General features: G+C 41.1%; 1 protein-coding gene across 2 annotated transcripts in view; it reads left to right on the top strand.

Annotated features, from left to right (window-relative positions):
* The window catches only part of PTPRK (protein tyrosine phosphatase receptor type K), a 406,781-nt gene that overhangs the window by 211,123 nt on the left and 167,802 nt on the right, over positions 1-27,856 (top strand). For both annotated transcript variants that reach the window (XM_081312601.1, XM_081312600.1), the window contains exon 7: positions 18,847-19,140. In XM_081312601.1, the coding sequence (XP_081168727.1) occupies positions 18,847-19,140 (294 nt within the window). The remainder of the gene's footprint in view (positions 1-18,846; positions 19,141-27,856) is intronic.

The following is a 27,856-nucleotide window of genomic DNA, read 5'->3' as shown; positions in this document are numbered from 1 at the left end:
AATATATTAATTTAAATGTCTAAAGGTATTCTATTTAATTTGAAGAGTCCCTAAAATAATATTGTGTGTCTATGCAAACAGAATATTTGCAATTTTCCATATGTGGGCATATCTGGGACTAACGTCAAAACAAACACCAGTGACATTTATATTTAAAGAAGAGAAGCAAATAAATAAATAGATTTGAGTTCTCTGAAGCAATTGCATATTTTTATCATTTCCCTTTATGAATTCCCAAAGATGGGATTTCCAAATTCTGAGTATAGCTCTAAAAAATCAATTACTATTAGAGTGGCACTCTAGGTTAGAGGCATGATTGGGTTCACACCTGGTTTTGCAGCAGGGAGATGATACTTTGCTGCAAATCAGGCATGGATGAGATGGAGTTCAAGGAGCAGTAATGTGAAGGTCCAGCACTATCATTCCAAGCTGTCTCAGAAACATGATGGATGACTTGGTGGCAAGAAGGAAGCCTTGATGATAAAAGATTCATCTCCAGATTCAGAGCTGTGCAGTGACACCTGGCTGGCATTCCAGCAACACAGTAATTCTTGATTACTGGATCTAAATTACTATACTTAAGAAAGCAAACCAGGCTGTTCAATTAGGAGACCATTATTTTTGCATCTCAAACATTTCTGCTCATTGTAAATGTAATTATCTCATTTATGCACAGTACTTGTTGATGTGATCTTGTAAGCTTATGTTAATATGGTGAGTAATTTGCTGCCTTCCCAAATTGTCTCTGTGTGCTTCCTGGACATTCTCGTGAATGATCTCACCCAGCATGTATAAATGAAAATCAAATGGATAATTGGGTATTATATCTAAAATGAGGCTAAGATTGTAGATAGAATTATTTTTTTTCTTCCTAGGATGAAATAAGGTGATTTGCAATATATCAGTAATCTTCAGTTCTCTGGACACTTGTTCTGTTTGAGAACAATTTTGAAAGAGATGTCACAAGGTTCAACCAGTACAGATCTTTCAAAGATTTTGAAAGAATTTGGTTCTTTAATCTCATCTTTATTTATTGATTAGCCCTTGGGCCATATCAAATTGCCAAGTTCCAAAAACAAAATATCACTAAAACTTGACAAAAACAATTCAAATGAAACTGGATAAAATACAATTTAAATGAAATTGAAACAAAATACAGTCAAAATAAAATCAGGATAGAATACAATGATTTAAGATACAGGTTAAATATGCTTAAAATTATATTACAATATCACCCCTGCGTCTAAACCGAACAGACTTAAAACTACTTTTAAAATCACTTTTTTAAATCAAGTGATCTTTCCTACAATCTACCACACTCTGCTGCACCAACTTTGTTCTTATTTCCATCAACTTTACAGCATATTTGGCAATCCATTTCACCAACTGCAAATTAGAGCCTAACAAACAATGATGCAAGAAGCGTTCTTTAGACACAGGGGTACTACCGTATTTTCCGGCGTATAAGACGACTGGCGTATAAGACGACCCCCTACATTTCCTGTTAAATTATAGGGTTTGGGCTATACTCGCCATATAAGACTACCCCTCTTCCAATGCACACCAAATAAAAATTAAAAAACATCAGATTTGATTTTAATATGGTAATTTTAATTCAAATGCTTATGACATGCAGGTACTTAGTAAGAAAACTGTCACTTATAAACATAAGGCTGTTTGTCATCAAACATGTAAACATAAAACAGTGCAAGTGGATTAAACTTAATAACCTTGGTGGATGGATATAACAACAATAACAAGGGACCTTGGAGGTCATCTAGTCCAACCCCCTGCTAAGGCAGGAAACCCTATACCATTTCAGACAAATGGCTGTCCAGTCTCTTCTTAAAAACTTCCAGTGTTGGAGCATTCACCACTTCTGGAGGCAGGTTGTTCCACTGGTTAATTGTTCTAACTGTCAGGAAGTTTCTCCTTAGTTCTAGGTTGCTTCTCTCCTTAATTAGTTTCCATCCATTACTTCTTGTCCTGCTTTCAGGTGCTTTGGAGGATAGCTTGACTCCCTCTTCTTTGTGGCAGCCCCTGATTCCAGCAACCATTCCCTATTTTCCTAATTCACTTTTTCACTTTTCCTAATTCACTCTAAAGCTTTCCCTGCACAGAGCCTTAAGTAACACCAGCTGCCTGCAATTAGTGCAGGTTCGCATCCCACCAGGCTCAAGGTTGATTCAGCCTTCCATCCTTCCAAGGTAGGTAAAATAAGGACCCAGATTGTTGGGAGCAATAAGCTGACTTTGTAATAATGCTGCTCATGGGAGTGTGTGAAAGCCCTAATAAGCAGGCATATACATAGAATGAAGGCTATTGATAAGCACATTGATTTGTGCTTTAAATTGTAAGCCGCCCTGAGTCTTCGGAGAAGGGTGGGATATAAATGGGATTTTTTTTAAAAAAAAGACCAAATGGGAGATCCGCTCCAGGTTTTCCAGCCAGCCCGCCCAGTTCCTGAGTCAAATGTGTCCTTAGAGCTAAGCAGCTGCTATGACTGCTGCAATCCCCACCTGCCTTTCAAGTTGGGATAGACTACAGCTGCTCTTCAACTTTAGAAGAAAAGACGCCCAGACCCCAGCCTGTAAAAAATCACAGACTGCAGCTTCTTCTCCAATTGGTCCCGCTTTCCCTGCGCAGACTAAATGGGAGATCCGCTCCAGGTTTTCCAGCCAGCCCTGTCCCTAAGGTTTCAGCACCCGGCGTATAAGACGACCCCTGACTTTTGAGAAGTTTTTCATGGGTTAAAAAGTCATCTTATATGCCGGAAAATACGGTAGTATAAAAGATCCTGCCCAACTGATGTTTCCTCAAATCTGAATACAGGGGGCAATCAAAAATTACATGGGACATTGTTTCAACTTTCCCCGTCCCACATAAACAGACTCTTTCACTTACAGGAATCCCCCTATATCTGCCCCAAAGCATGTTTGATTGAAGTTGGTCCAATCTCAGTTTGATAAAAAATCTCTTTATGATGGGAGATAAAGGCAAGGTTAAATATTTTTCTATTTTAAAAATTTGTTTATTAGCCTATAACCAGGGGCAAACTTTTGCTACTGTCACCTGTGCGATGTCCAATTGTGCACTTATGTCCTTAAATCTCTGTGCGATCCAAGATCGAATCTGCCTATGATCATACTGCTGCCAGTTTAGTGGAATACCAAAGCTAGATACCAGCTGCAAAACTCTTGATAACCAATTATTTTTATTACTTGAAACAATCTGATCCATTAGCGCTAGCTTAGGTAACCTCCCTTCCTCCATCTCGGATATTCTTAGCCAATAATAAACGGTCTTCAGCATGGCCCTAGTGCCGATCGCATGGACTCCCGTTTCTGCCCTTACTACGCATGCTGGGGTTCCAGGGGACACTGCCAAAATTCTCCTCAGGAACTTATTTTGAGGAATTTCCTGCCCAGGCAGCTTAACTGATCCCCATATTTCTGCCCCATAGGTAAGTATTGGTTCAATTTTCACTTGAAAGACCTTTAGCACAGGGGTTAATGAAGATGGAGTTTTCTCTAAAATAAGTTTGTTTAATTGGGCCATCCGAGCCACGGCCTTCTGAGCTCCGGCTTTTACATGCTTATTCCATTTACCATTTGTCTGGAATACTAGCCCTAAATAGGTAAATGACTGAACTTGTTCTATTCTTCTGCCATTTATACCCATCTCCTCGTCTTTTGTTGCCTGTTGATTTTTCTACGTTAATTATCAAACGATTTTTTATACAATATGCTGCGAACCTTCCTAGTGACCTTCGTAGCCCCACCTGTGAGGCCGACAGCAAAATTATATCATCGGCATATAACAAGCAATTTACCTGTCTTGTTCCTATACTAGGCCCATGAAGTGATAAGTCTTCCAGACATTTTGGAAAATCGTTTAAATATAAATTGAAAAGTGTTTGGGCTAAAATTCAACCTTGCCTTACGCCCTTCTTAATTGGAATTGCATTTATTACCGATCCTGTTTTATTCACTCGAACTCTTACCTGGGTTTCCGTGTATAACAATCTAATTAAATATAGCAGTTTCTTTTCTATTCCCATGGCCTCTAATTTATCCCATAGAATTGATCTATCAATTGTATCAAAGGCTGCCTTCAGGTCTATAAATGCCACGTATAATGGTTTTTTCCAAAACTTAAACTTTGTTATTAGATGGTCCAACACAAAACAGTTGTCCATTGACTTCCGGTGGTTGCGCGGCGCCGGAGACAGCCTTCCCGGGCTGCCCGCGGCTCAGCTGAGTGATTTTCGCCCGAAACAGCGCCGATCAGCTGTTCGGGCGAATTTGAAGCCCCCTCCTCGGGAGAAGAGGAGGGGGTGAGGCCCCAGGTAGGGGTCGAGTTCTCCGGGGCCGCCTGAGCTTGCAGCTTGGGCGGCTGAAGGATCGAACTCCCCCGTAGCCTGGGTCGCTCCCAGCTGGCCAGCGCCTCTGCTCCTGTTTTCATGGAGCAGAGCCAGGCGTCTGCGACCACCCCTGCCTGAAGGAAGGACTATGGATTAAAAGGAGCAGGCAGAGCGGTACAAGAGGAAAAGGTGAAGTGGATTATTTTATTTTACTCTCGAGCTTGATGGACTTTTTTAAACTTTAAGTGAAAGTGCGTCACAATTGAAAGTTAAAGATGGCGGCTAAACCTCCCCCTAAAACTCTTCGGAGTGGTGGATCTTCTCCGGTGCAACAATCCTCATTACAGGCGTTGCACCCTCCTGATGTATTGACACCAAAGGATTTACGAGATGCTTTGGATAAACATGCCCAGGTACTTTTGGAATCAATTAATCAATCAATTGGTGATAAATTTGCACAGATGGAGGAGAAATTGAAGAAGTTGGAGGAGAAAATGGAGGAGAGGATGGAACAGAAGTTCAGGGTGATGAAGGTAGACATTTTGTCTTCAGTGTATAAAGTGGCTGAATGTGTGGAAGATTTGGATGAAAAAGTGGAAGATTTGACTCAAAAGAATGCCATATTAGAAGCAAAAGTACTGGAGAATGAAGATTTAAGAGATAAAATGGATAGAGAATTGAGTCTTGCTCAATATTTCCAGATGCAGTTTGCCATTAGAATCAGAGGTTTAAAGGAGAATATTAAGGAAGATCTAAAGATCTGGTTTCTGAGGCTCTTGAAGTGGTATTGAATCAGCCAGCATCCGAAATAAAAGGAGGCATGGATAAAGTGTTTCGTGTGAATTCATGGATTGCTAGACAGAGAAAGTTGCCTAGAGATGTGGTGGTTTATTTTGCAAAAAGGGAAATTAGAGATGAAGTTATACAAGCTGCCTATGATACTAAAGTCGTGATTGCTGATCAAGAAGTTCTGGTTCTAAAAGAAATTCCTCCAAAGATTTTAAGGAGAAGGAAGGATTTTACATTTCTTGTGCAAGAGCTCAAGCAACGAGATATAAGGTTCAGATGGGAGATCCCAGCTGGGTTGATGGTGATGCATGAAGGTAAAAGGTACCGTCTGGTTACTGTGATGCAAGCGCGTGATTTTTATAATAATGTTTTAAAAGCAACCCCATTAACACTTCTGGAAGCTGCAAAGGGATCTGGAGAAGGAGAACATCAAGAGGCTGAAGATGGACAGACAGAGGAGAATGGTGCTGGAGGAGATCAAGTTATAACACCTTTGGATGATCCCAGAGAACAGAGGGTGACGCGTGCTGCTTTAAAACGATCAAAAAAGATAAAAGAACAAGAACAGCAGAAGTCTATGGAACTTTCACAACGTACTTACAGCCAAGTAGTGGGAGGTGGGAAAAGATTTGGGTGAGGAATGTAAAATTTAAACAAGTTTGAAATCTAAGAGAGAATTTTTACAAAATGTTTTATAGATGGTATTTAGATTTTAAAACAGTTGTCCATTGTAGATCTTCCGCTCCTGAAGCCAGACTGTTCTTCAGCTAGAATGTTGTTTCTCTTTATCCAGTCTTCTAATTTATGAAGCAAATACTTAGCATAATTTTTTGCTGAAATATCAGTTAGACTAATTAACCAGAAATTATCCAGATTGTCTCTATAGCCTTTTTATGTAATGGAACAATTATTGATGTACGCCAACTGGCAGGAATTTGCCCTGTTCTATTAATAAAAGTAAAGAGACCCACCAGGACAGGCGCCCACCAGGCTATGTTTTCTTTAAATAGCGATGCCGGGAGCACATCCTGTCCTGGAGCTTTGTTTGTCTTCAGGGAAGAAATTAACTGCCTCACCTCTGTGATTGACACTTCTGCCCACTGGGGTAAGGCTTCATATCCCTGTATCAAGCCCCTTGACTTAGTGTTCTGTTCCCCATTGCCTTCCTCTGTTTACTCCTGATTGACTGCCTCCTGCGTTGGGCGTCCTTGAACAAGGTCAGCTGTGGGTCATCTTCATCCACGCTGTCAGGCTCACACAGCTGGGTCTGTGTAGTAACCAGATGAGAGGGGCTTGGCTGAGAGCTCTGCGAAGCCTCAGAACTGTCCTCTGCAGGCTCTCCAACCCCCCCCCTCCTCCTCCTCCTCTGAATCGTCCGACCTAACTGCCGAACCCACAGGCTGACCCTGAATCACAACACTTAGTAGTCATGAAAAAATGCTTCAATTTCTGACATATTTCCACAAAATATACTATAAGCTCTTGTTCACCCGTACTATTTGAACATATATGCGCTAGGACTTCCATACGTGATAAATTCATAAATTCTGTCACTGCTTTCCCATCAACCCTCTTCCATGTTAGCCTTCTCTCCTGGGCTATATCCAAGTTGAAGCCTATTTGTTGAATTATTTTGTTCCTTTTCCTTAAATCAGAGAGGAGTGCCAGGGACATCTTAATCAGAAGATGATCACTTTCTGGCCTTGGTGACATCAAGACTGAAGTAGCCCCTGCCACTAAACTGTGAGAAACACAGAAGTAATCAATAGAGCTACATGCCTTGGGACCAAAAAAGGTTATGGGGTACCTTCTAACCTCTGTGTACTGGCCTACTATTTGAAGGTTACAGTTGTATACCATTGTTAGAAATTTTCCCCCATCTTTATTCTTTTTCCTATCTTGGGAGTCCCATAATTGTTGGTTATGTAAATAACCATCAGGAATTGTACCGTTTTCAACAAAAGGCTCCAACAAAGGACCCACACGAGCATTAAAGTCTCCTAACAAAATTAAAGGTGTTTTTATAAATTTTTTACGTATATCTAATATCTTTACTTCTAGTGCCTCCCACAGATCGCTCATTGCTGGATTGACATACACATTTATAAATACCATTGACTTCCCTCCATATGCCAAATGGATTGCTTGAAAAAATAAAGGGCCGGCATACAAGCACATCTCATTTCCCTTCCAACCTAATTCAGCTTTTACCAAAACGCACAACCCTCCTGAAGCTCTTCCCTTTATAGCTACCCTCTTTGCTGGCAGCTACCAAATATTAAACCCAGGAAGCTCAATTGGGTCCTCATCACCACTAACCCAGGTCTCCTTCCAGGCAATTACCTGTTTAAAAATTTAATACAATCATTGTGCACCAACTCCCACTCCATCCTGCCACATTCCAAGAGAGGAAGTGTACTCTTAAAGAAAGTGATTGCTCACTGTTTCCTAGTCAGGCTTATTGAATAATCTCTTCCACCCGTCCTCCCCCATTTACGCTCACACACCCATTTAATTGCCTGAGCTCCATAGAAGACTGTTTAGGCATCATTTCTTTGCCTGTTGCTTTTGGGCTTGCAGATCCATAAATTCTATTAATCTCTGCCTCCACAATAAATGATTTTACTTGAGGCTCCGCGCTTATGTCGTTTCTTGGTATCATTTTTGCCACTGAGGAGGACTGGGAGATTCCTTCCTGGGTACCTTCCATCTCTGGTGTTCGTCCCACAGCACTTTGCACTGTCAGGTCAGCTGTCTCTGGCACTTTATGCTGTATAGATGCAGATATCCGGCTTCCCAAACTTATAAGCTGCTGACTCTCCAGAAGTGCGTCATGACTTAATGGGGACAGAACTATCGGCACCAAAGGGGTGGCAGAGGAAATGGTCTGCTTCAGCAGCTTACTTGTCTCTTTAAGTTTTTTAAGTACTTCTTGCTGCTCCCTTAATGAAAGTAAAGAAAAAGTTTCTAAGCAGGCAGAATCAAATATCTCATCTTGCATTGAGCCAATTGAAGAAAATTTCACAGTAGCTGGAACCAGAGCCTCAGCCAACATTTCCTTTGTAATGCTAGATCTCCTCCCTGTTTCAGTCAACTTACTTTCCCTATTTCGTTTACTTTTCAAGTCAGCTGTCCCGTGCGCTGCACCACTCTCCCTAGGGGCTCTCTGTATCAACGGGCTGACTTCGCTGCTAGAAAAAACTCGGGTTGGTAAAATTTGGTAAAAAGCCAAGAATCCTCTCATTCGCGTGAGCAGACTTGGAAAGAGCTGTTGTTTGAACTTAAGAAGAATTCTGGAATAATTATCACATTGTGGAACATATTCATATGCTACCAGGTCTATTGCCCCCTTGTCACTCCAAGTAAGCTGTGACAAAGAGGTCACTATCCATCTTTTTAAAGTCCATCTACCCTCATTTGTCTCAGAATTATATATGTTCAATACAATCTGCTCCTTCAGCAATTGCCTGCTTCCCCCCACACACCTGTGACATGGGATTTCAGGCCCATCCAGCTCACCGTTTTTTTTTCCACCATTACAGCCAATATGCTGTCTACTTACTCCTTCCCTCATTCGCACCATTGATGATATCTGACCAGGTCATTCTGTTTGGCAACCAGTCGAAATTTCCTGCGGCTTTTCCATCTGTACCGCAGCAACAAGATTGATCACAGAGTCCAACTTTAAACGCACCTCTGCAAACTGGTCAAAAATGGCCCGGACTGTCTGAGAAGTGAGCATGCTGTGCCAGCTGATGAAATCCTTTACGCTATCACTTAGCTGGTTTTCAAGCCCTAAAGCTGATCCACTATGATTGTCAAACTCCAGCTCTAGTCCCTTATCCTGGCTTGGAGCTGACTCACTTAAAACTGCTGAGTCATTTGTCATCCAATTACGCGGAGGGATTAGCGAGCCTCTCAACTGGCTTCTCAACTGGCTCTCCTCGGCCTGCACCCACAGATCCCACTCCAGGGAAGAATCCCCAAACAATGCCAAAGCCTCACAGCTATCCGGCAGGAGAAAGGGGGAGAATGCACGACCCACTGCAGATGGTATAGGCTGACAGAAACCGTCAATTTTCTGTTGTTTTTGTGTATTGGTTCTATCTTCCTTACTGTTTGGTGAACACTGTGCCATCTTTCTTTTCTTCCCCTTGGGAGAGGCCATTGGTGTCCTCTATTTTCTATTCCAAATGCAGTGCTTCTTTCCAGTATCTCTTTGCCTGGCTCGGATCCTCCGGCTCGGGGCTGGGGGGTAGCTGGTGCCCGAGTCCGCTTCTCCACCCAGCAGGGGCTTGCTTCCGCTTCGATCTTCTTTGCTGTGTTCGCCTGGGTAGGAAGTTCCTGCGTGTATTCCCTTCTGTCACTGGGTGTTATGGTGGGCCCTCCCTAATGCCTGTATGCCTCTTTCTAATTCTCTTTTGACTTCAGGAGGAACTGGCAAGTGGTCTGGGAGATACGAGCAGCATATTTTTCTGTTCTGATTTTGCAAAGCACCTCTCTCAGCCCTAGCCTGGAGCGCTGAATCCTCTGGTTCTTTAATCATTCACAGGAACTGACTAATTATGACCCTGCTAATGTTACCTATAAAATAGCACATTGATGGGCTATTTGAGGTTCTTTCTAGGTTCAGTTTAAGCTGCTCAGTTGTTTTTTATACCCAGAAGTCTGGGCCAGATACGTTGTTAGCTGATATGAAGGGTAAAATATAGACAGTGGTCAGTGCAATATAATCCTGATTTCAGAGGCTGGGTTTTGAATATTGTCCAGTTAGGATTAACACAAATTGCAATGTCCAATCTATACAGTACTGTATTCAGAGGTAGATGGTATGGATAATTCAAATCATGATGAATGTACTACTGTATACTGTCTATATCCTAAAATAAAGGATGATGTATTTTGTTCCATTCTCTCTCTCTCTCTCTCTCTCTCTCTCTCTCTCTCTCTCTCTCTCTCTCTCTCTCTCTCTCTCTCTCTCTCTCTCTCTCTCTCTCACACACACACACACACACACACACACAGAGAGAGAGAGGGGGGGGAGGGGAAGAGGGAGAAAGAGTGAGAGACTCTTGAGAGAGAGATAAAGAGCTGAACCCGTATTGAGAAAAATAATATGGGAGGGGAAGAAGAATATATTAGCCTTAGTTCCAGAAAAAGGATTTGTATAATTTAATCGGTGTTTCTATTGTTTGATGTATGTGTGTAGGGGATAGAATCTTTAATCATTCACCTCCTTTGAATTATGAGAGGTTTTAGAATGTAAAATGCTTAGCATATATTAAAAAAATCCATTTATGCTGACAATAGAAACAAAGTCTAACAGCAGACTAAAACATTTGCGCCAATTTGTAATTAAAAGTAATCTATGTTTCTGGATATAAAGCAGTTCTGCAATTGTAATGAAGTAAAATCCCTTGTATTAGTTTAAGAAGATAGTAGAGCAAAATTCTGCTTGTGCTTTATAGGCATATTGCAATATTTCTGAATTCTTTCCTAATTGTAAAGTAATTATTCTGGGCAGATGCTTCTGCAAATAACATTCACTTGGGCCACGAAAAGTGAATAGGCAGAGGTAGAGCTATAGCATTGCCCTCTTATTTTTTTTTTCTTTTTTGATGCTGGTAGCCTTTCACGCTGCTTTCTGTTCCTATGCCTGATGATGTGAAGAGGTGCTTTACCTGGTTTATTTGTATATTGCTATTCCTTTGCTGCGCAGAAGTGGCTTCAGTAGACAGAATATGTAAATGAGATCCTGTCCACCATGATACTATGGTGGATAATTCGTTTTTTATTGGTTTTGGAAAACAGCCATTTTCCTCAACATAGTACCATCAAAGTATTTTGAGGTATGACTCCCTTTCTCCAGCCAAAGCTGTCATAGCCCTAAATAATAATAATAATAATAATAATAATAATAATAATAATAATAATAATAATAAGAAGAAGAAGAAGAAGAAGAAGAAGAAGAAGAAGAAGAAGAAGAAGAAGAAGAAGAAGAAGAAGAAGAAGAAGAAGAAGAAGAAGAAGAAGAAGAAGAAGTTGGAAGGGACCTTGGAGGTCATCTAGTTTCCCCCTGCTCAGGCAGGAAACCTTATACCATTTTTTTTAAGGAAAGTTGGCTGGAGGTTCTCTGATGGGCTTTTAGAAATGATTTATGCTTCCATGCATGTTTTCCTTTTTTCCCCATCAATAATTTTACTAATAATTATATTAAACATATAAAATTAACAATGAAACCTAATACAAGAATACATACACACATACACAGAGTGTAGAAAAAAGAAAGAAAAATTCCCCTGGCCAAAGATAATAAGAGGAATAATCTGCCTCCTTCCTTCATCACCAGCAGGCATATTAAACACTAACAATTTACGGCTGTCTCTTAAATTACAGCCAGATAAATCTTCCATTTCATACCTCACCCCATTACAAACTCATCTCTAAATCTTCAGCTCTCCTTATTGAACCTCAAAGATCCAGTAAAAATTTAACAAAAATACTGAACAACCTAATCCCCCTTTCCATCTAGTGTAAATCCCCTCATTCCTCTCTTAACAATTAAACATTACCAAAAAAATAACATTGGTAGACATAACAATTCCTTATTTATATAGCCACAAACTAATCTGTTACACCAAACAAAAAACTGTCCAATCTAGATAACCATTAAACATCACCAAAGGTAACAACTCATTATTTAAACATAGGCAAATAAACCAGTTCCCTGATTTTTTTTCCTTCCTCCCAACAGACCCCATAAATAAACTAACTCAGACATGTCAAACACAAGGCCCGGGTGCCAGATACGGCCCATGAAGTAATTTCATGTGGCCTGTGAAACAGTGAGGGAATGGCCTCCGCTGCCTTGGTCCTGGCCAGGAGCCAATGCACAATTTTGTGGTGACCATCTATGCTGAAACGCATTCAGTCTTAGCTCCACAAGGCTGTCTGGAAACAGCGAGGGACCAGCCCCTGTCATGTCGGCCCCACCCACTAGGCACGCGCTGGAGAGGTACCACCATTTGTGAGGAATGAAGAAATGCACCATTGCCTGGAAGTGGCCTGCACATGGCCCTGCCTACTTCGGGCAGGCTAGGGGCTGGGCAGCATTGTTGCCATGTAGCCATCTGAAAAATAACTCAACATAAAACTAAGTTTGGTCCGTCTGCAGTTTAGCCCCTAATTTGGATGCAAAATGTTTATAGCTTACTTGCAACATAGAAGTAAACTCTGTAACACTGAAATGGCAATTAGGGAATATTTGATTGCTCTAATTGTAGAATAAGGGATGAGATTCATTAAGACAAAACGTTAATTAGGTAACCAAAATTTATCTGGTACATTGGGACTGCATGTTATTTAGTAAAGTTTGGGCATTTGCACTATATTTCTGGCTCTGACAGTATATTGTGCTATGAATGATACTGCAAAACAATTGCTGTTTAATTTGATAACTGGTTAAAAATCATGTATAATTTATGGGTACATGAAGGGATTTGATCTTGTGTCCCTTTATAAATGTCTTCAGGAAGCTGAAAATAAATGTATATACAATTATGTGTATCCTTTGCTTTCAGCCTAAGGAAAAAACTTGTATGCAGAGATATTTTAGCTTTGTGAATTCATACCTTTTTTCCCCATAAGAATCAATATTATTGTTTTTAAAAGCCCAACTTCTAAACTTTACATACTCTTCCCAAAGCTTGCAAAATGGAGCGAATTAAAATGGGCACGGGAAATGAGAGTATGTACTCTCAGGAATATGAACCATTAAAGAATCATATGAAAATCTTGTTTTTTGAAACATGAGTTTATATTATGATAATTATACCTCATAACTACATTAGGCTTTCTATTCAATAAACTTTATAAACTTAGGGAAGGAAACAGGGGTTTTTATTCCTTCCATTTTCTCTGCTGGTCTGGAATTTCAGTCTGCTGTTTCAGTTTTAATAGGAAATTCTGACTGATAAATTTGATGAATAGCCAGCTTATTACTATACTTCCTCACATGTGTATAATCAGTCCTTACATTCTCCCTACTTTGTTTCTCTTCTTTTGCTGTTGTTTTTGAATGGATGAAATTGATAGGCAGCAAAAAAATTGCTGTGTGTTCTGTGAAAAAACCCATCGAAAGCAGTCCCTCCCAATAGTCAGGAAGCCAAAGAGGCTGCTGGAAAGAGGCTTACACAAGGGGAAGACTGTTTCTCTGCCTCACTCTCTCCCTCATTCACATAGGTAAAGGTAAAGGTTCCCCCGCACATGCGTGCTAGTCATTTCCAACTCTAGGGGCCGGTGCTCATCTCCGTTTCAAAGCCGAAGAGCCAGCGCTTGTCCGAGGATGTCTCCGTGGTCATGTGGCCGGCATGACTAGATGCCAGAGGCGCACGGAACGCTGTTACCTTCCCACCGTAGTGGTCCCTATTTTTCTACTTGCATTTTTACGTGCTTTCGAACTGCTAGGTTGGCAGAAGCTGGGACGAGTAACAGGCGCTCACTCTGTTACGCAGCACTCGGGATTCGACCCACCAAACTGCCAATCTTCTGATCGACAAGCTCAGCGTCCTAACCCACTGAGCCACCACGTCCCTTCTCATTCACATACAAACACACAAATCCCAAAGTCCTTGACCACTTTCCAATAAGAGCCTTGCTTCCACCCATGTGAATCTTTCTGAAATCGTTTCTATTTGAAAAACAACATATTCTTTTTCATCAAATTAAATAAGAACTATTGAAAAAGGAGAAGGCACTATAATGTGCACATGCAGTTCAATTTTAGTTTTCCCGCCGCCTTGAAAGAGGCGGTGGTGAGACCTCTCCTCAAGAAGCCTGCCTTGGACCCGGCTGTTTTGAATAACTTTCGTCCGGTCTCCAACCTTCGCTTTCTTGCGAAGGTTGTTGAGAGTGTGGTGGCGCATCAGCTCCCTCTGGTCCTGGATGAAGCGGATTATCTAGACCCGTACCAATCGGGCTTCAGGCCCGGGTACAGCACGGAGACGGCATTGGTCGCGCTGGTGAATGATCTCTGGAGGGCTTGGGACAGGGGATACTCCTCTGTTCTAGTCCTATTAGACCTCTCAGCGGCTTTCGATACCATCGACCATGGTATCCTGCTGCGGCGTCTCAGGGGATTGGGAGTGGGAGGCACGGTTCTTCAGTGGTTCTCCTCCTATCTCCTGGGACGCTCGCAGTCGGTGTTGGCAGGGGGGCAGAGGTCGACCGCGAGGCCTCTCGCTTGTGGAGTTCCTCAGGGGTCGGTCCTCTCGCCCCTCCTGTTCAACATCTACATGAAACCGCTGGGTGAGATCATTCGTGGTTTTGGAGTTGGGTATCATCAGTATGCTGATGATACCCAGCTTTTCATTTCGACCCCAAACCACCCCAGTGATGCCCTCGACGTGATGTCCCGGTGCCTGGAGGCGGTCCGGGTCTGGATGGGGAGGAACAGGCTTCGACTCAACCCTGACAAGACGGAGTGGCTGTGCGTACCGGCATCTCGGGATATTCAGGATATCCCACCCCTCATTATGGGGGGTGAGTCATTATCTCCTGTAGATAGGGCTCGCAACTTGGGAGTCTCCTAGATTCACAACTCTCCTTAGAAGACCATATTGTAGCTGTGACTAGGGGGGCCTTCGCCCAGGTTCGCCTGGTGCGCCAGTTGCGGCCCTATCTAGACCGGGATGCCTTGCGCACGGTCACTCATGCGCTCGTGACCTCTCGTCTTGATTACTGCAACGCTCTCTACATGGGGCTACCCTTGAAGACCACTCGGAGGCTCCAACTGGTACAGAATGCAGCCGCGAGAGTTGTATTGGGAGTCTCCCGATACTCCCATGTCACACCTTTGCTCCGCGAGCTGCATTGGTTACCAGTTGTCTTCCGGGTGAGGTTCAAGGTGTTGGTAATGACCTACAAAGCCCTTCATGGCATGGGTCCAGAATACCTTGGGGAGCACCTGCAGCCGGCGTCAACTTCCCTCCGCCCAGTACGCTCCCACAGAGAGGGCCTCCTCAGGGTGCCACCGGTCAAAGAATGCCGACTGGTGGCCCCCAGGGGGAGAGCGTTCTCTGTGGGTGCACCGGATTTATGGAACCATCTTCCGGTTGAGCTCCGGATGGCGCCCGATCTCCGCTCCTTCCGGCGCGATCTTAAAACCCATCTTTTTAAACAAGCTGGCCTGGCCTGATGGGATGGGGTGGGATTTTTATAAATGACTTTAATTTTAAATTTGTATTAATCTATGGGCATTGTTTAATCATGTTTTAATAATTTTAATTTTTGTATTTAACTTTTATGTATTGCCCTGTTCACCGCCCTGAGTCTCTTGAGAGAAGGGCGGTATACAAATTAAATTAATAAATAATAAATAAATAAATAAATTTCTTCAATATTCTTTCAGTTAAATAGACATTATTTCATTTCTTTCTTTGTGTGTGTGTGTGTGTGTGTGCATGCACACATGTGCGTGCATGAAAAATTGTTATTGGAAAGGGGATTTAAGTATTAAGATCATTTGCATAATTAATTTCATTTATTCCTTAGCAGTAAATAGCATTAATGGATAGAAATTTTTCTCTAACAAATCCACCTAACAAATATGGAACTTATTTCTGTTTTGCTTGATCTCATTACAGAAGGGTTAACACAGATTATTATGAACAGCAAAAATATTTATTCTAATACAAAAACAAAGTATCATGTAATTAATCTGTTTGCAGATGACATACTCATATTTAGCTGTATAATTTAGCTGTGGGTTTAGCAGATGTAACTCTTTTATAATCCCTTCCTAGACATTCAAGTGATTTTTATGCTTCTTATCTTTTATCAGATAAGCAGTCTATTATTTTTCATAAAGTACTAGATGTTATATGGTGGTTAATATACCCTGGCAAAAAAAATATTGCTGATTTGCTTGTCATCGTAGGTATGATACTGTTCCTCAATAGTACTAAAACTTTTATCATAACCCTTACCTGAGCATTGGGCAGCAGTTTTTAAAACCAAGATTTCTTGAATGGGCATACAGAATGTATCCAAAATCTAGGACCCATGACTACCAATGGAGTGAAATTTGAGAAAGTTGGGAAACTTTGCTTCCATACTATTGACTGTTGCTGTGCTGCTGGGCTACTGCTGTGGCTACACGATCTTCATTTTCAGAATCTTGTGACAGTTTCCAGCCACTCTCACAAATCCCTTGTGTCCTTCCCAATCTAACAGCAGCCACTGTTGGGAAGGGATAAATAGAGAGGTGGGGGTGGGAAAGAAGAAACAGGGAGGGAGTTTGCTTTCTTCTGTTTCTTCATCTTTGGCAGTCTCTTAACAAATCCATCCTTAATAACTTACTTATATTCATTCCATCATTTCTTTGGTTCTCTACCAATGAGGTTCAGGACTTTAAAGTGATTGCTGATGCTGTCCTTGAAAATGATTGGTATATATACACTATATTCAAGGTCATATCATGGAAAGTGGTTTAACTTTAGTTTAACTTGGAACTTCATGATCTGTTCCACAGTCAGTATGTAGCCAAGTCTTTGATGCTACAATCAAGTTTTATTTTCCTTTCTTTTAGCAATAATGTAGTCAATTTGATTTCTATATGTTCCATCTGATATCATCCATGTACAGAGGTGTTGTTTTGTTGTTTGAAGATAGTGTTATCAAGTATAGTGCCAAAAGAAGCACACTTTTCAGGTCTTATGGGAGGACACTGTTTAATTAATAGGGCCCAGAACATGCCAATCCTGTCTGATAAGGTAGGGAGCAGGACTTTCCGATCAAGGAATGAGCACTATTGGTACAGAAGATGAATTTGTGCAAAAATCCTTCTAATCATGGTCAAACTGCCAGTCTGCGGGCCAGATTCGTCATGGCGAAACCGCACCCACCCCTTTGCTGGCAACGGGAAAAAAAGTTGCAATAGGTTGCAACACGTCACATGACATTGTGAGTTTGACACCCCTGGTCTAGAAGAATCCCCAGCCTACATACTAGTTCTACCTGGAGAATATAATCCCATCCATATCTAGCAATGGAAGATCCGCAGCTATTTGGCCTTACTAAGATTGAGCCTGAGTCCTTTTCTCCCCATACGGATCCCACAGCCTCCACGTACTTCCCTTCTATCCATCCCCTTGTGTGTTTTCTCTCTCTCTTTTTTCCTGTTTCTTTATTAATTTATTTCCTTTTTTATTCTATGTTTTAATATTTACCTTGATATCATTCTGGTTCAGTAAAAAAGAAAAAACAACAACAGAAATCTCTCTTTGTTTCCAGGTATGTCTGTGGTTGTAAAAGTTATGTGCTGAAGATAAACAAGTAAAATGTCTTGTTCACAACAATAGTATAAAATTGTCATTAAACTCATTTCTGGGATGTTAGAGATAATATGCTAAGTATTAAAAATCTAGAGAGATGCATGCCTTGTAATTGACATTATCTGAAACAGTACACAGTGTAAATGGTGGCCAGACAGCTGTGAAACTTTGAGGAATTTAATCTACAGGAAAAAGAAAGCTTCTAATTAGATGCTTTACTCTGACATGGTGGATTTCACAAGGCAGCATTTGAACTCCTTTTTTTAATATTGTAGAAAGAGACTATTTAATGTTCCATGATATTTTCACATAAAATAAAGCAGCTACCTAATGTTCCGTGGCACTCTTCTTTCCAAGAGAAAGAACAAACTCAAGAAATTGTTTGTAATAGTTGTTGTAGGTTAGGCATTTTGCTTAGTTAATGCTTCAGCTTTGGGAGTTGTTTTGTTGTAGTCCATCCAAATGAGAAAGCCCTATTTACTTTGGCTTTAAGCATAATTGAATTGGAAAATGTTGGTAATGAAAAATGAGGCCTCTTATTCGGTTCATTCTACTTAGGAATGTGTGTGTTTCATTAATTTTTCCATTAATATATATATATACATATACATATACATATACATATACATATACATATACATATACATATACATATACATATACATATACATATACATATACATATACATATACATATACATATACATATACATATATATATATATATATATATATATATATATATATATATATATATATATTGCTACTCATTAGCAAGATGTCAGAGATTGTATTTTATTTTTGTTTGACTTTTTTTTTAATCACATTTATATCCCGCCCTTCTCCAAAGACTCAGGGCGGCTTACAATCTAAAGCACAAATCAATGTGCTTAGCAATAGCCTTCATTCTATGTATATGCCAAGCGGCATTATTACAAAGTCAGCTTATTGCCCCCAACAATCTGGGTCCTCATTTTACCTACCTCAGAAGGATGGAAGGCTGAGTCAACCTTGAGCCTGGTGGGACTCAAACCTGCACTAATTTCAGGCAGCTGGTGTTACTTAAGGAGGCATTAGCCCACTGCTTCACCAAGGCTCTTCCTAGTCCTTTTAACTTTATTTATACACACATATACAGATATATGGCTATATATTGACTAAAAACAATAAGAGTCACTTGTTGAGAAGGATGGCTTTAGAAATCAAATAAATAATAATCTTTCTAAGCTGTCTAAATATTCATTCAGTCACTTGGTTATTATGCAATCTTTACTGTTCTGATCTCTGTCTTTGATTGTTGCTTACTGTCTTTACTGTGTTGTTATCTTTCTCACTTAATTTGGCTTTTGTTATATCTTACAGAACCTCCTAGACCAATAGCTCCCCCACAATTGCTTGGCGTTGGACCAACTTATCTGCTCATTCAGCTGAATGCAAATTCCATTATTGGGGATGGACCTATCATCCTAAAAGAGGTGGAGTACCATATGACAACAGGGACCTGGACCGAAACGCATGCTGTCAATGCACCGACATATAAGCTATGGCATTTGGACCCAGACACAGAGTATGAGATTCGTGTTCTTCTAACTAGGCCTGGAGAAGGTGGCACAGGTCAGCCAGGCCCTCCGCTGATTACCCGAACCAAATGTGCAGGTAATACTTTTCTTCCTGTCACTGCTGTTCTGTGTTTTCCTGTGATGAAACAATCCTAAAATACTACCATATTTTCCAGCATATAAGATGACTTTTTAACCCATGAAAATCTTCTCAAAAGTTGGGGGGTCGTCTTATATGCCCAGTCGTCTTATACGCTGGAAAATAGTACATAAATCAATTGAGCGCCCCCGTTCTTGCAAAGCAACTTCAAGCCTCCTTAGTCCAGTCCCCCCTCCAACATGACTCTCCCTTCCCACCCCCAAGAGCCTCCAAGCCCCTTCCCCTCCCCCTTGCAAACGCCAGACCCCGGGAGCTCTTGCGTTTATTCCAAAGGGTGGGTGGAAGGAAAAGCCCCTTTCGGCTCCGGCATGGCTGCAAGTCGACGAGTCCGGGAAGGCATGCCCTCCCCTCTCACTGTGGAGGAAGCAGGGCAGGCTGGCGTCAGGCGGGAGCCGGCAGGGCAGTCCTGCGCACGCACTCCCCGGCTTCTAAGGAGTGCTCGGGGAGCCGTGGCAGGCCCCTCACGCCCTTCCCTCTCAAGGCGGCACCGGCGGAGCCATCCGGCATCGGGCGGGAGCCGGCAGGGCAGTCCTGCACATGTGCGCGTTCCCCGGCTGCTAAGGAGTGCTCGGGGAGCTGTGGCAGGCGCCTCACGCCCTTCCCTCTCGAGGCGGCACCGGCAGAGCCGTCCGGCATCGGGCGGGAACCGGCAGGGCTTTGCACCATCTGCACCATCTGGGTCTGAATCGGGCTTGTGTCGGACACTTGACAACTGGCATGTAAGTATTTTCCGGCGTATAAGATGAAAAATCTTGAAAATCTTCTCAAAAGTCGGGGGTCGTCTTATACACCCAGTCGTCTTATACGATGGAAAATACGGTATCTTAGAATCAGCTTCCTAATGTAGTAACCAACAAATCAAATGCATACTGAATGTGTACTGGCTCCTTTCTTTTAATAACAGAGTAAAAAAAAAGCAGGGACCCAATGCTGTAACTTAGTTTTAAAGAGTAACTTGAGATTTAATTCTAAAGAATTTGTAGAACAGCTTCAGCCAGGCAATAATGCTCCACTTTTCATAATAATATGAAGACACTATTTATGATTATATATATGTGTGTGTGTCCATCATATGAGTAGATGGATCTATATTATACTTGATATTTACAAGTATAATATACTTTTAATACAATTTTAAAAGATTATTGAACATGAACATTTGAATACATGAACAAGTGAAAAACAGCATAGTAAATGCATTTCTGTTTCTATTATAAAACTGTAGATATCTATAATGGATTGAGTCTTCAATTCTACAAAACAGCCTGTACTTTCTTATAGAAAAGTACTTTCTTAATATTGAAGCACACATTTCTCCCAAACCCTGATTAGCTAAAATCAAAGAGAAAGTGATTACTATTTTGAATCGTATGAAGAGGGAACAAGAGAATGTGCAACTGTCCAACACGTTTCGAATTCAGAGGAACTGGTGGAGGGTGTGCCATTTTCCTATTGATCTTATCCTTATGAGTTTCCCATAAGCAAAGACTGTGCTAGTGGAAGGATCACAAGGAGTGTCATCTCTATCGCATCATTTCCTTCCTGGTTCTCCATTGACTTTTAGGAAGCTCTCAGGGAACATTGAAAATGAGAATCCTCTCCAATCACCTGACAGCAGGAGCTGTGCTGTGTCACTAAAGCAGCAAACAATTGCCCATATATCATTCCCCCCAGGTAATGGGCCCTAGGATTCTGTAAGTTAGCCCATTGGAGATACTTTTGTTGACAGAGGTAGCCCTATGACTGGTTTTTGCCCAATTGAAATTTATTATGTATTAAAAACCCACATGAGAGTTTTCGTAGTACATAGATTATGAAATATGATGATTCTTTGACACCTTTGAAACGCAACTTCTTTACCTGTTTTCATTGGGCTGGCATTGCTGGCATAAGCTTCATTTTGTTTTTGTTTTAATATTGATCAGCAGAGTAGATTTTGTGTGGCCTTCTTTCACCTTTGGTAAAAGAATCCTTCTTCACTTCCAGCCATCAAAGAGATATACTCAGCATATCTGAGATTTGTTATTCTTCTTTCCAGCAATTATAATTCCAATTACTATTTCTTCTAATCCAGCATTTTTCCTGATATATCTTGTACATAAGTTAAAGAAATATAGTGATAGTATACAACCTTGGTATACTCCTTTCCCAAATACTTGTATAAAACATCATATGACATTTAATTAGGAAAGAAAGATCTAGGATGCTTCAGAGTAAAAGGAATGTTTACACACACACACACACACACACACAAAGACATAGGGATTATAGAAGGGTAAGGATTTGCAGGTCTGAGAGAAAGTTATATCAACAGTATTCCAACTGAAGATTCAAAACATGGTTATATGAATCATTTACAAAAGTGAATGTCTTTCCTGTTTTATTCTGCATAAAACCCTACCCTTTGAGGCAGCTGCCCTAACATTTATGATGAAAGTACATACACAGTTATATCTGTGTTTAATGGTGTTCTGCCCCAGGCATAATTTAGATGTGAACAAGATACAAGCTATAATACTTTTTGGATTTTCAGCCTGAGGACATTCATCAGCTCCTTCCAAGGATAGCTTGTTCTTTTTCATCCCATAGAAGTAAAGCAGTAGCTCATTAAGGAACACTGCTAGCTGCTGTAGAAGAGAAAGGTCAGTTGTTGATCTAGAATTGCTCATCTTCAGACAACTTCAAACCTTTGCACAGCTAATACTGCGTATAAATACGTAAGAGGAGCCCTCTTGTATCAGACCCAAAGCCTGTGGAGCCTAATATTCTATTATTATATAGTGATGGAGCCATCGCTCCCACTTTGACTGAGCCCTTTTGGTTGAAAGAAAAAGTACTTTTATCAGATTCATGTAAAAAAACAACAGCAACACTTTTTCATTATTCTTGAGCGTTCTTCACCGGGCCTCTTAAGGGAAGTTTGCCTGAGGTAGATTGTCCCTGTTGCATGAAAAAGTATTTTAAGGATGGATTCCATGTAAATTAGTTTTACTTGAGACCTGAAATCCAGAATACATATGAAGCAAGGGAAAGTGAGAAACCAGCCATGAGGCCAACTGCTGCAAGGAGGAAGAGCTTCAGTTCACCAAGGAGACAAGTAGGGAGAGCAATCCTATTCGGGGAGGGGGAAAGAGACACAGTGTACAAAGCTGATATGGGAGAATAGTTTTACAGGGGAAAAATGGTGTGTATGAAGGCCTAAATATTTTATTCTGTATTTTAATGATGCCTTAGCAAAAATGCTAGTTTTTAAGGCCTCTTAGTCCAATATAACATAAATACATCAGCAAGTATTGCAGGCCCAATTGGTGAAAAGAAAAAAGAAAAAGTTCAGGACTGTATTGGTTGGAAATGTGGAAGAGGCCTTCATCCTGCAGTGGATAGATAATGGCTAAAATGATGATGATGACATAAATATAGTCAAGAAGTTCTGAAATCACAGAAGCATGGGGAAAGTCATCAGAAAGATCAACAAAGCAAAGGGCTTGGGGGGGGAGGGTATATATTAGAAATTGTCCAATAAAAGTGAGTCTGAGAAGGAAAATGGTCAAGGGATGTAATGTCCTGCTCTTTTGCCTGAGGTATGTGTACTTACTTATTTAAATATTTTACCTTAAGTGAGACACAGTCTTAAACAGATGTACAGTCTTATATAGCCGATCCAAAGTACTTTCTGCCAACAGTATCTGGCCAATTATGGTCATTTTAACCCAGCCTGATGTACCTTGTACTATTGGTTTGAACATAGTTTGGAAATACTGTGTTTTGCTTTGTTTATATCGGGTTTCTCCTGTGATCACCTGGACTGGACACAATTAATTCCATGATCCATTCATTCAGAGCTCTTATTTAAAAGGAAGGTTAAAGTGGCAGCAATTCTGGCAAGCACTCTAATTTCAGTTGAGAAATCTGTATACCGTATAGATAAATTAGGGCATGGCATTTATGCTATTTTTCTTGCATGCCTTCTATGTAAAATGGTTTGTTTCTTCTGAATAAGAAGGAGACCGCCTCTGTTGATAGATTTCTCATCAGTCTGAATACCAGTTCTTACAGCTTTTTGCCATTTCATTGGAAAGGTTGCTAATGGCTAAAGAAATATGGTTACACATACCGGTAATTGGTTGTTGTTGTTAGCTGCAAAGTCGTGTCCGACTCATTGTGACCCTATGGACAATGTTCCTCCAGGCCTTTCTGTCCTCTACCATCTTCTGGAGTCCATTTAAGTTCACGCCTATTGCTTCAGTGACTCCATCCAGCCACCTCATTCTCTGTCATCCCATTCTTCTCTTGCCCTCAACCTTTCCCAGCATTAGGCTCTTCTCCAGTGAGTCCTTCCTTCTCATTAGGTGGCCAAAGTATTTGAGTTTTAGCTTCAGGATCTGGCATTCTAAAGAGCAGTCAGGGTTGATCTCCTCTAGGACTGACCGGTTTGATCGCCTTGCAGTCCAAGGGACTCGCAGGAGTCTTCTCCAGCACCATAGTTCAAAGGCCTCAATTCTTTGGCGCTCAGCCTTTCTTATGGTCCAACTTTCACTGCCATACATTGCAACTGGGAAGACCATAGCCTTGACTATACGCACTTTTGTTGACAGAGTGATGTCTCTGCTTTTTAGTGTGCTGTCTAGATTTGCCATGGCTTTCCTCCCGAGGAGCAAGCGTCTTTTAAATTCTTGACTACAGTCCCCATCTGCAGTGATCTTGGAGCCCAGGAAAATAAAATCTGTCACTACCTCCATTTCTTCCCCATCTATTTGCCATGAATTGAGAGGGCCGGATGCCATGATCTTGGTTTTCTTAATGTTAAGTTTCAACCCAACTTTTGTACTCACTCTCCTTCTTCACCCGCGACAAGAGGCTCTTTAGTTCTTCACTTTCTGCCATTAGAGTGGTATCATATGCATATCTTAGGTTGTTGATATTTCTTCCGGCAATCTTAATTCCAACTTTTGATTCCTCTAAATCTGCCTTTCTCATGATGTGCTCTGCATATAAGTTAAATAGGCAGGGTGACAGTATATAACCTCGCCGGACTCCTTTCCCAATTTTGAACCAATCAGTGGTTCCGTGTCCAGTTCTCACTGTTGCTTCTTGGCCCACATATAGGTTTCTCAAGAAACAAATAAGATGGTCTGGTATGCCCATCTCTTTAAGAACTTGCCACAGTTTGTTATGATCCACACAATCAAAGGCTTTAGCATAGTCAATGAAGCAGAAGTAGATGTTTTTCTGGAACTCCCTAGCTTTCTCCATAATCCAATGTATGTTGGCAATTTGATCTCTAGTTCCTCTGCCTCTTCGAAATCCTGCCTGTACTTCTGGTAGTTCTGGATCCACATACTGCTGGAGTCTAGCTTGTAGGATTTTAAGCATAACTTTACTAGCATGAGTGCAATAGTGCAGTAGTTTGAACATTCTTTGGCACTGCCTTTCTTTGGAATTGGAATGTAAACTGATCTTTTCCAATCCTGTGGCCACTGTTGAGTTTTCCAAATTTGCTGGCAAATTGAGTGTAGCACTTTTACTGCATCGTCTTTTAAGATTTTGGATAGCTCAGCTGGAATACTGTCACCTCCACTAGCTTTGTTGTTGCTCAGCTTTTCTAAGGCCCACTTCATATTCTAGGATGTCTGGCTCGAGGTCAGTGACCACCTCATTGTGATTATCAGGGACATTAAGCTTATTCTTGTATAGTTCTTCTGTATAATTTTGCCACCTCTTCTTAATCTCTTCTGCCTCTGTTAGGTCCCTGCCATTTTGGTCCTTTATCATGCACATTTTTGCATTAAACGTTCCCTTCATCTCTCCAATTTTTTTGAAAAGATCTCTGGTCCTCCCTATTCTATTGTTTTCTTCTATTTCTTTGCACTGTTCATTTAAGAAGGCATTCTTATCTCTTCTAGCTATTCTCTGGAATTCTGCATTCAATTGGGCGTATCTTTCTTTTTCTCCCTTGCCTTTCGCTTCCCTCTTTTCTTCAGCTATTTGCAAAGCTTCCTCAGACAGCCATTTTGCTTTCTTGCATTTCTTTTTCTTTGGGATGGTTTTGGTTGCTACCTCTTGTACAATGTTGCGAACCTCTGTCCATAGTTCTTCAGGCACTCTGTCTATCAGATCTAATTCCTTAAATCTATTTGTTACCTCTACTGTATATTCAGCAGGGATATGATTTAATTCATACCTGAGTGGCCTAGTGCTTTTCCCTACTTTCTTCAGTTTAAGCCTAAACTTTGCAATGAGAAGCTCATGGTCTGAGCCACAGTCAGCTCCTGGTCTTGTTTTTACTGGCTGTATAGAGCTTCTCCATCTTTGGCTGCAGAGCATATAGTCAATCTGATTTCTGTGTTGACTGTCTGGTGATGTCCATGTGTAGAGCCATCTCTTGAGTTGTTGGAAAAGAGTGTTTGCTACGACCATCGTATTCTCTTGACAAAATTCTATCAGCTTGTGCCCTGCTTCATTTTGTACTCCAAGGCCAAACTTGCCTGTTATTCCGGTTATCTTTTGGCTTCCTACTTTAGCATTCCAATCCCCCATGATGATAAGGACATCATTTTTTGGTGTTAATTCTATAAGGTGCTGTAGGGCTTCATAAAGGTAAAGGTAAAGGTTCCCCCGCACATGCATGCTAGTCGTTTCCGACTCTAGGGGCCGGTGCTCATCTCCGTTTCAAAGCCGAAGAGCCAGTGCTTGTCCGAGGACGTCTCTGTGGTCATCTGGCCGGCATGACTAGATGCCAAAGGCACACGGAACGCTGTTACCTTCCCACCGCAGTGGTCCCTATTTTTCTACTTGCATTTTTACGTGCTTTCGAACTGGTAGGTTGGCAGAAGCTGGGACGAGTAACAGGCGCTCACTCTGCTACGCGGCACTCGGGATTCGACCCGCCAAATTGCTGACCTTCTGATCAACAAGCTCTCAATTTCATCCTCTTCAGCACTGGTGGTTGTGGCATAGACTTGGACTACTGTGATATTGAATGGTTTGCCTTGGATTTGAACTGAGATCATTCTGTCATTTTGTATTGCTTTTCCTACTTTTTTATTGACTATGAAGGCTACTCCATTTCTTCTGAGGGATTCTTGCCCACAGTAGTATACCTGATGGTCATCTGAATTAAATTCACCCATTCCTGTCCATTTTAGTTCGCTGATACCTAAGATGGCGATGTTCAGTCTTGTCATCTCTTTTTTGACCATGTCCAGCTTTCCTTGATTCATGGATCTTACATTCCAGGTTCCTATGGAGAAAAAATCTTTACAGCATCGGACTTTCCTTTCACCACCAGACACATCCACAGCTGAGCGTCCTTTTGGCTTTGGCCCAGTCGCTTCATTCTTTCTGGCGCTACTAGTACTAGCCCTCTGCTCTTCCCCAGTTGCATATTGGACGCCTTCCGACCTGAGGGGCTCATCTTCCAGCGTCATATCATTTTGCCTTTTGGTACTGTCCATAGGGTTTTCATGGCAAAGATACTGGAGTGGGTTGCCATTTCCTTCTCCAGTGGATCACGTTTTGTCAGAACTCTCTGCTATGACCTTTCCGTCTTGGGTGGTCCTGCACGGCATAGCTCATAGCTTCATTGAATTACGCAAGCCCCTTCACCACGACAAGGCAGTAATCCATGAAGGGGTCATAATTGGTGCAGCAACTAAAAAAAGCCTATTGAAAATTATTCTGATTTGGAAACTGCAAAATGGCTTGAAAAAGTTATGGACAAACATAGAAAGACAAAGAGGGCTCTGTTCTGGTGCACTAAATTGATGCTTATGAAGAACTTAGAAAAGTGATGTTGTTTTACCACTAACATAATAGCTTAGTGTAGGTACAGGACAAGTGAAGATATGAGTTACAACAGAAGACATTTCCTGGAAGTCTTGCAACCAGTTTCAGTTCCACCCCATATGACCCCAGAATTCATTCCAAACTAGTTCAAGATAAATTGTTAAACAACAGGTGCAGAATGGTTTGACTTTAGAAAAATTGAAAGAACCTGGAGCTTTTTATATTAATTGTGATGAAACTAAGGTCATATGTCAGGAAAAAGACATTTCAGTGGCCCTCCGTTATCGCTACAGATGCATATCCATTTGTTTGGTTTCATTAGTATCCTTGGATAGATGCTGTTTACTAATGGACAAACATAGAAAGGTAAAGGAGAATTACATAAAAGACATCTTGGCATGTTTGTATGGAAATGGAATAAAAATGCGTATAGCACAAAGCATGCTTATACCAATGTAATAAATAGGGCTATAAATAATAAGGAAGCACAGTTTCTGGGGGAAAATGCGAGCTATTTTTAATTCTTTAATCATTACATGTTTTAATTAAAATTTTGAATAAGAATAAGAGTAAAAGTACTGAAGAAATTGTCAGATTCTCACAGGGTGTATCAAATAATGTTAAACGAACTTTTTCAGGCATTGTAGTGTCTCTGTATATATAATCAATAATGAATCAACTTCTGAGGGAGTAGAGTTATATTGCACTCTTTATACACGGTTGCTGTCTGCTTTTATCTAAAAACGTACTTCTTCCTTTTGTGTTATTTTTGCTTCAAGCTTCAAATAATACTTTTAAAGACCAGCTTCAAATACTTTATATATAGCATTACCAAAGTAGTTCAGAAATCCTTGATCAAAGTAATGTG

Source organism: Vipera berus, assembly GCF_964194415.1.
Source record: "Vipera berus genome assembly, chromosome: 1".
Lineage (NCBI taxonomy): Eukaryota > Metazoa > Chordata > Lepidosauria > Squamata > Viperidae > Vipera > Vipera berus.
The sequence above is the reverse complement of the archived record's forward strand: the minus strand, read 5'-3'. Positions and strand labels throughout refer to the sequence as shown.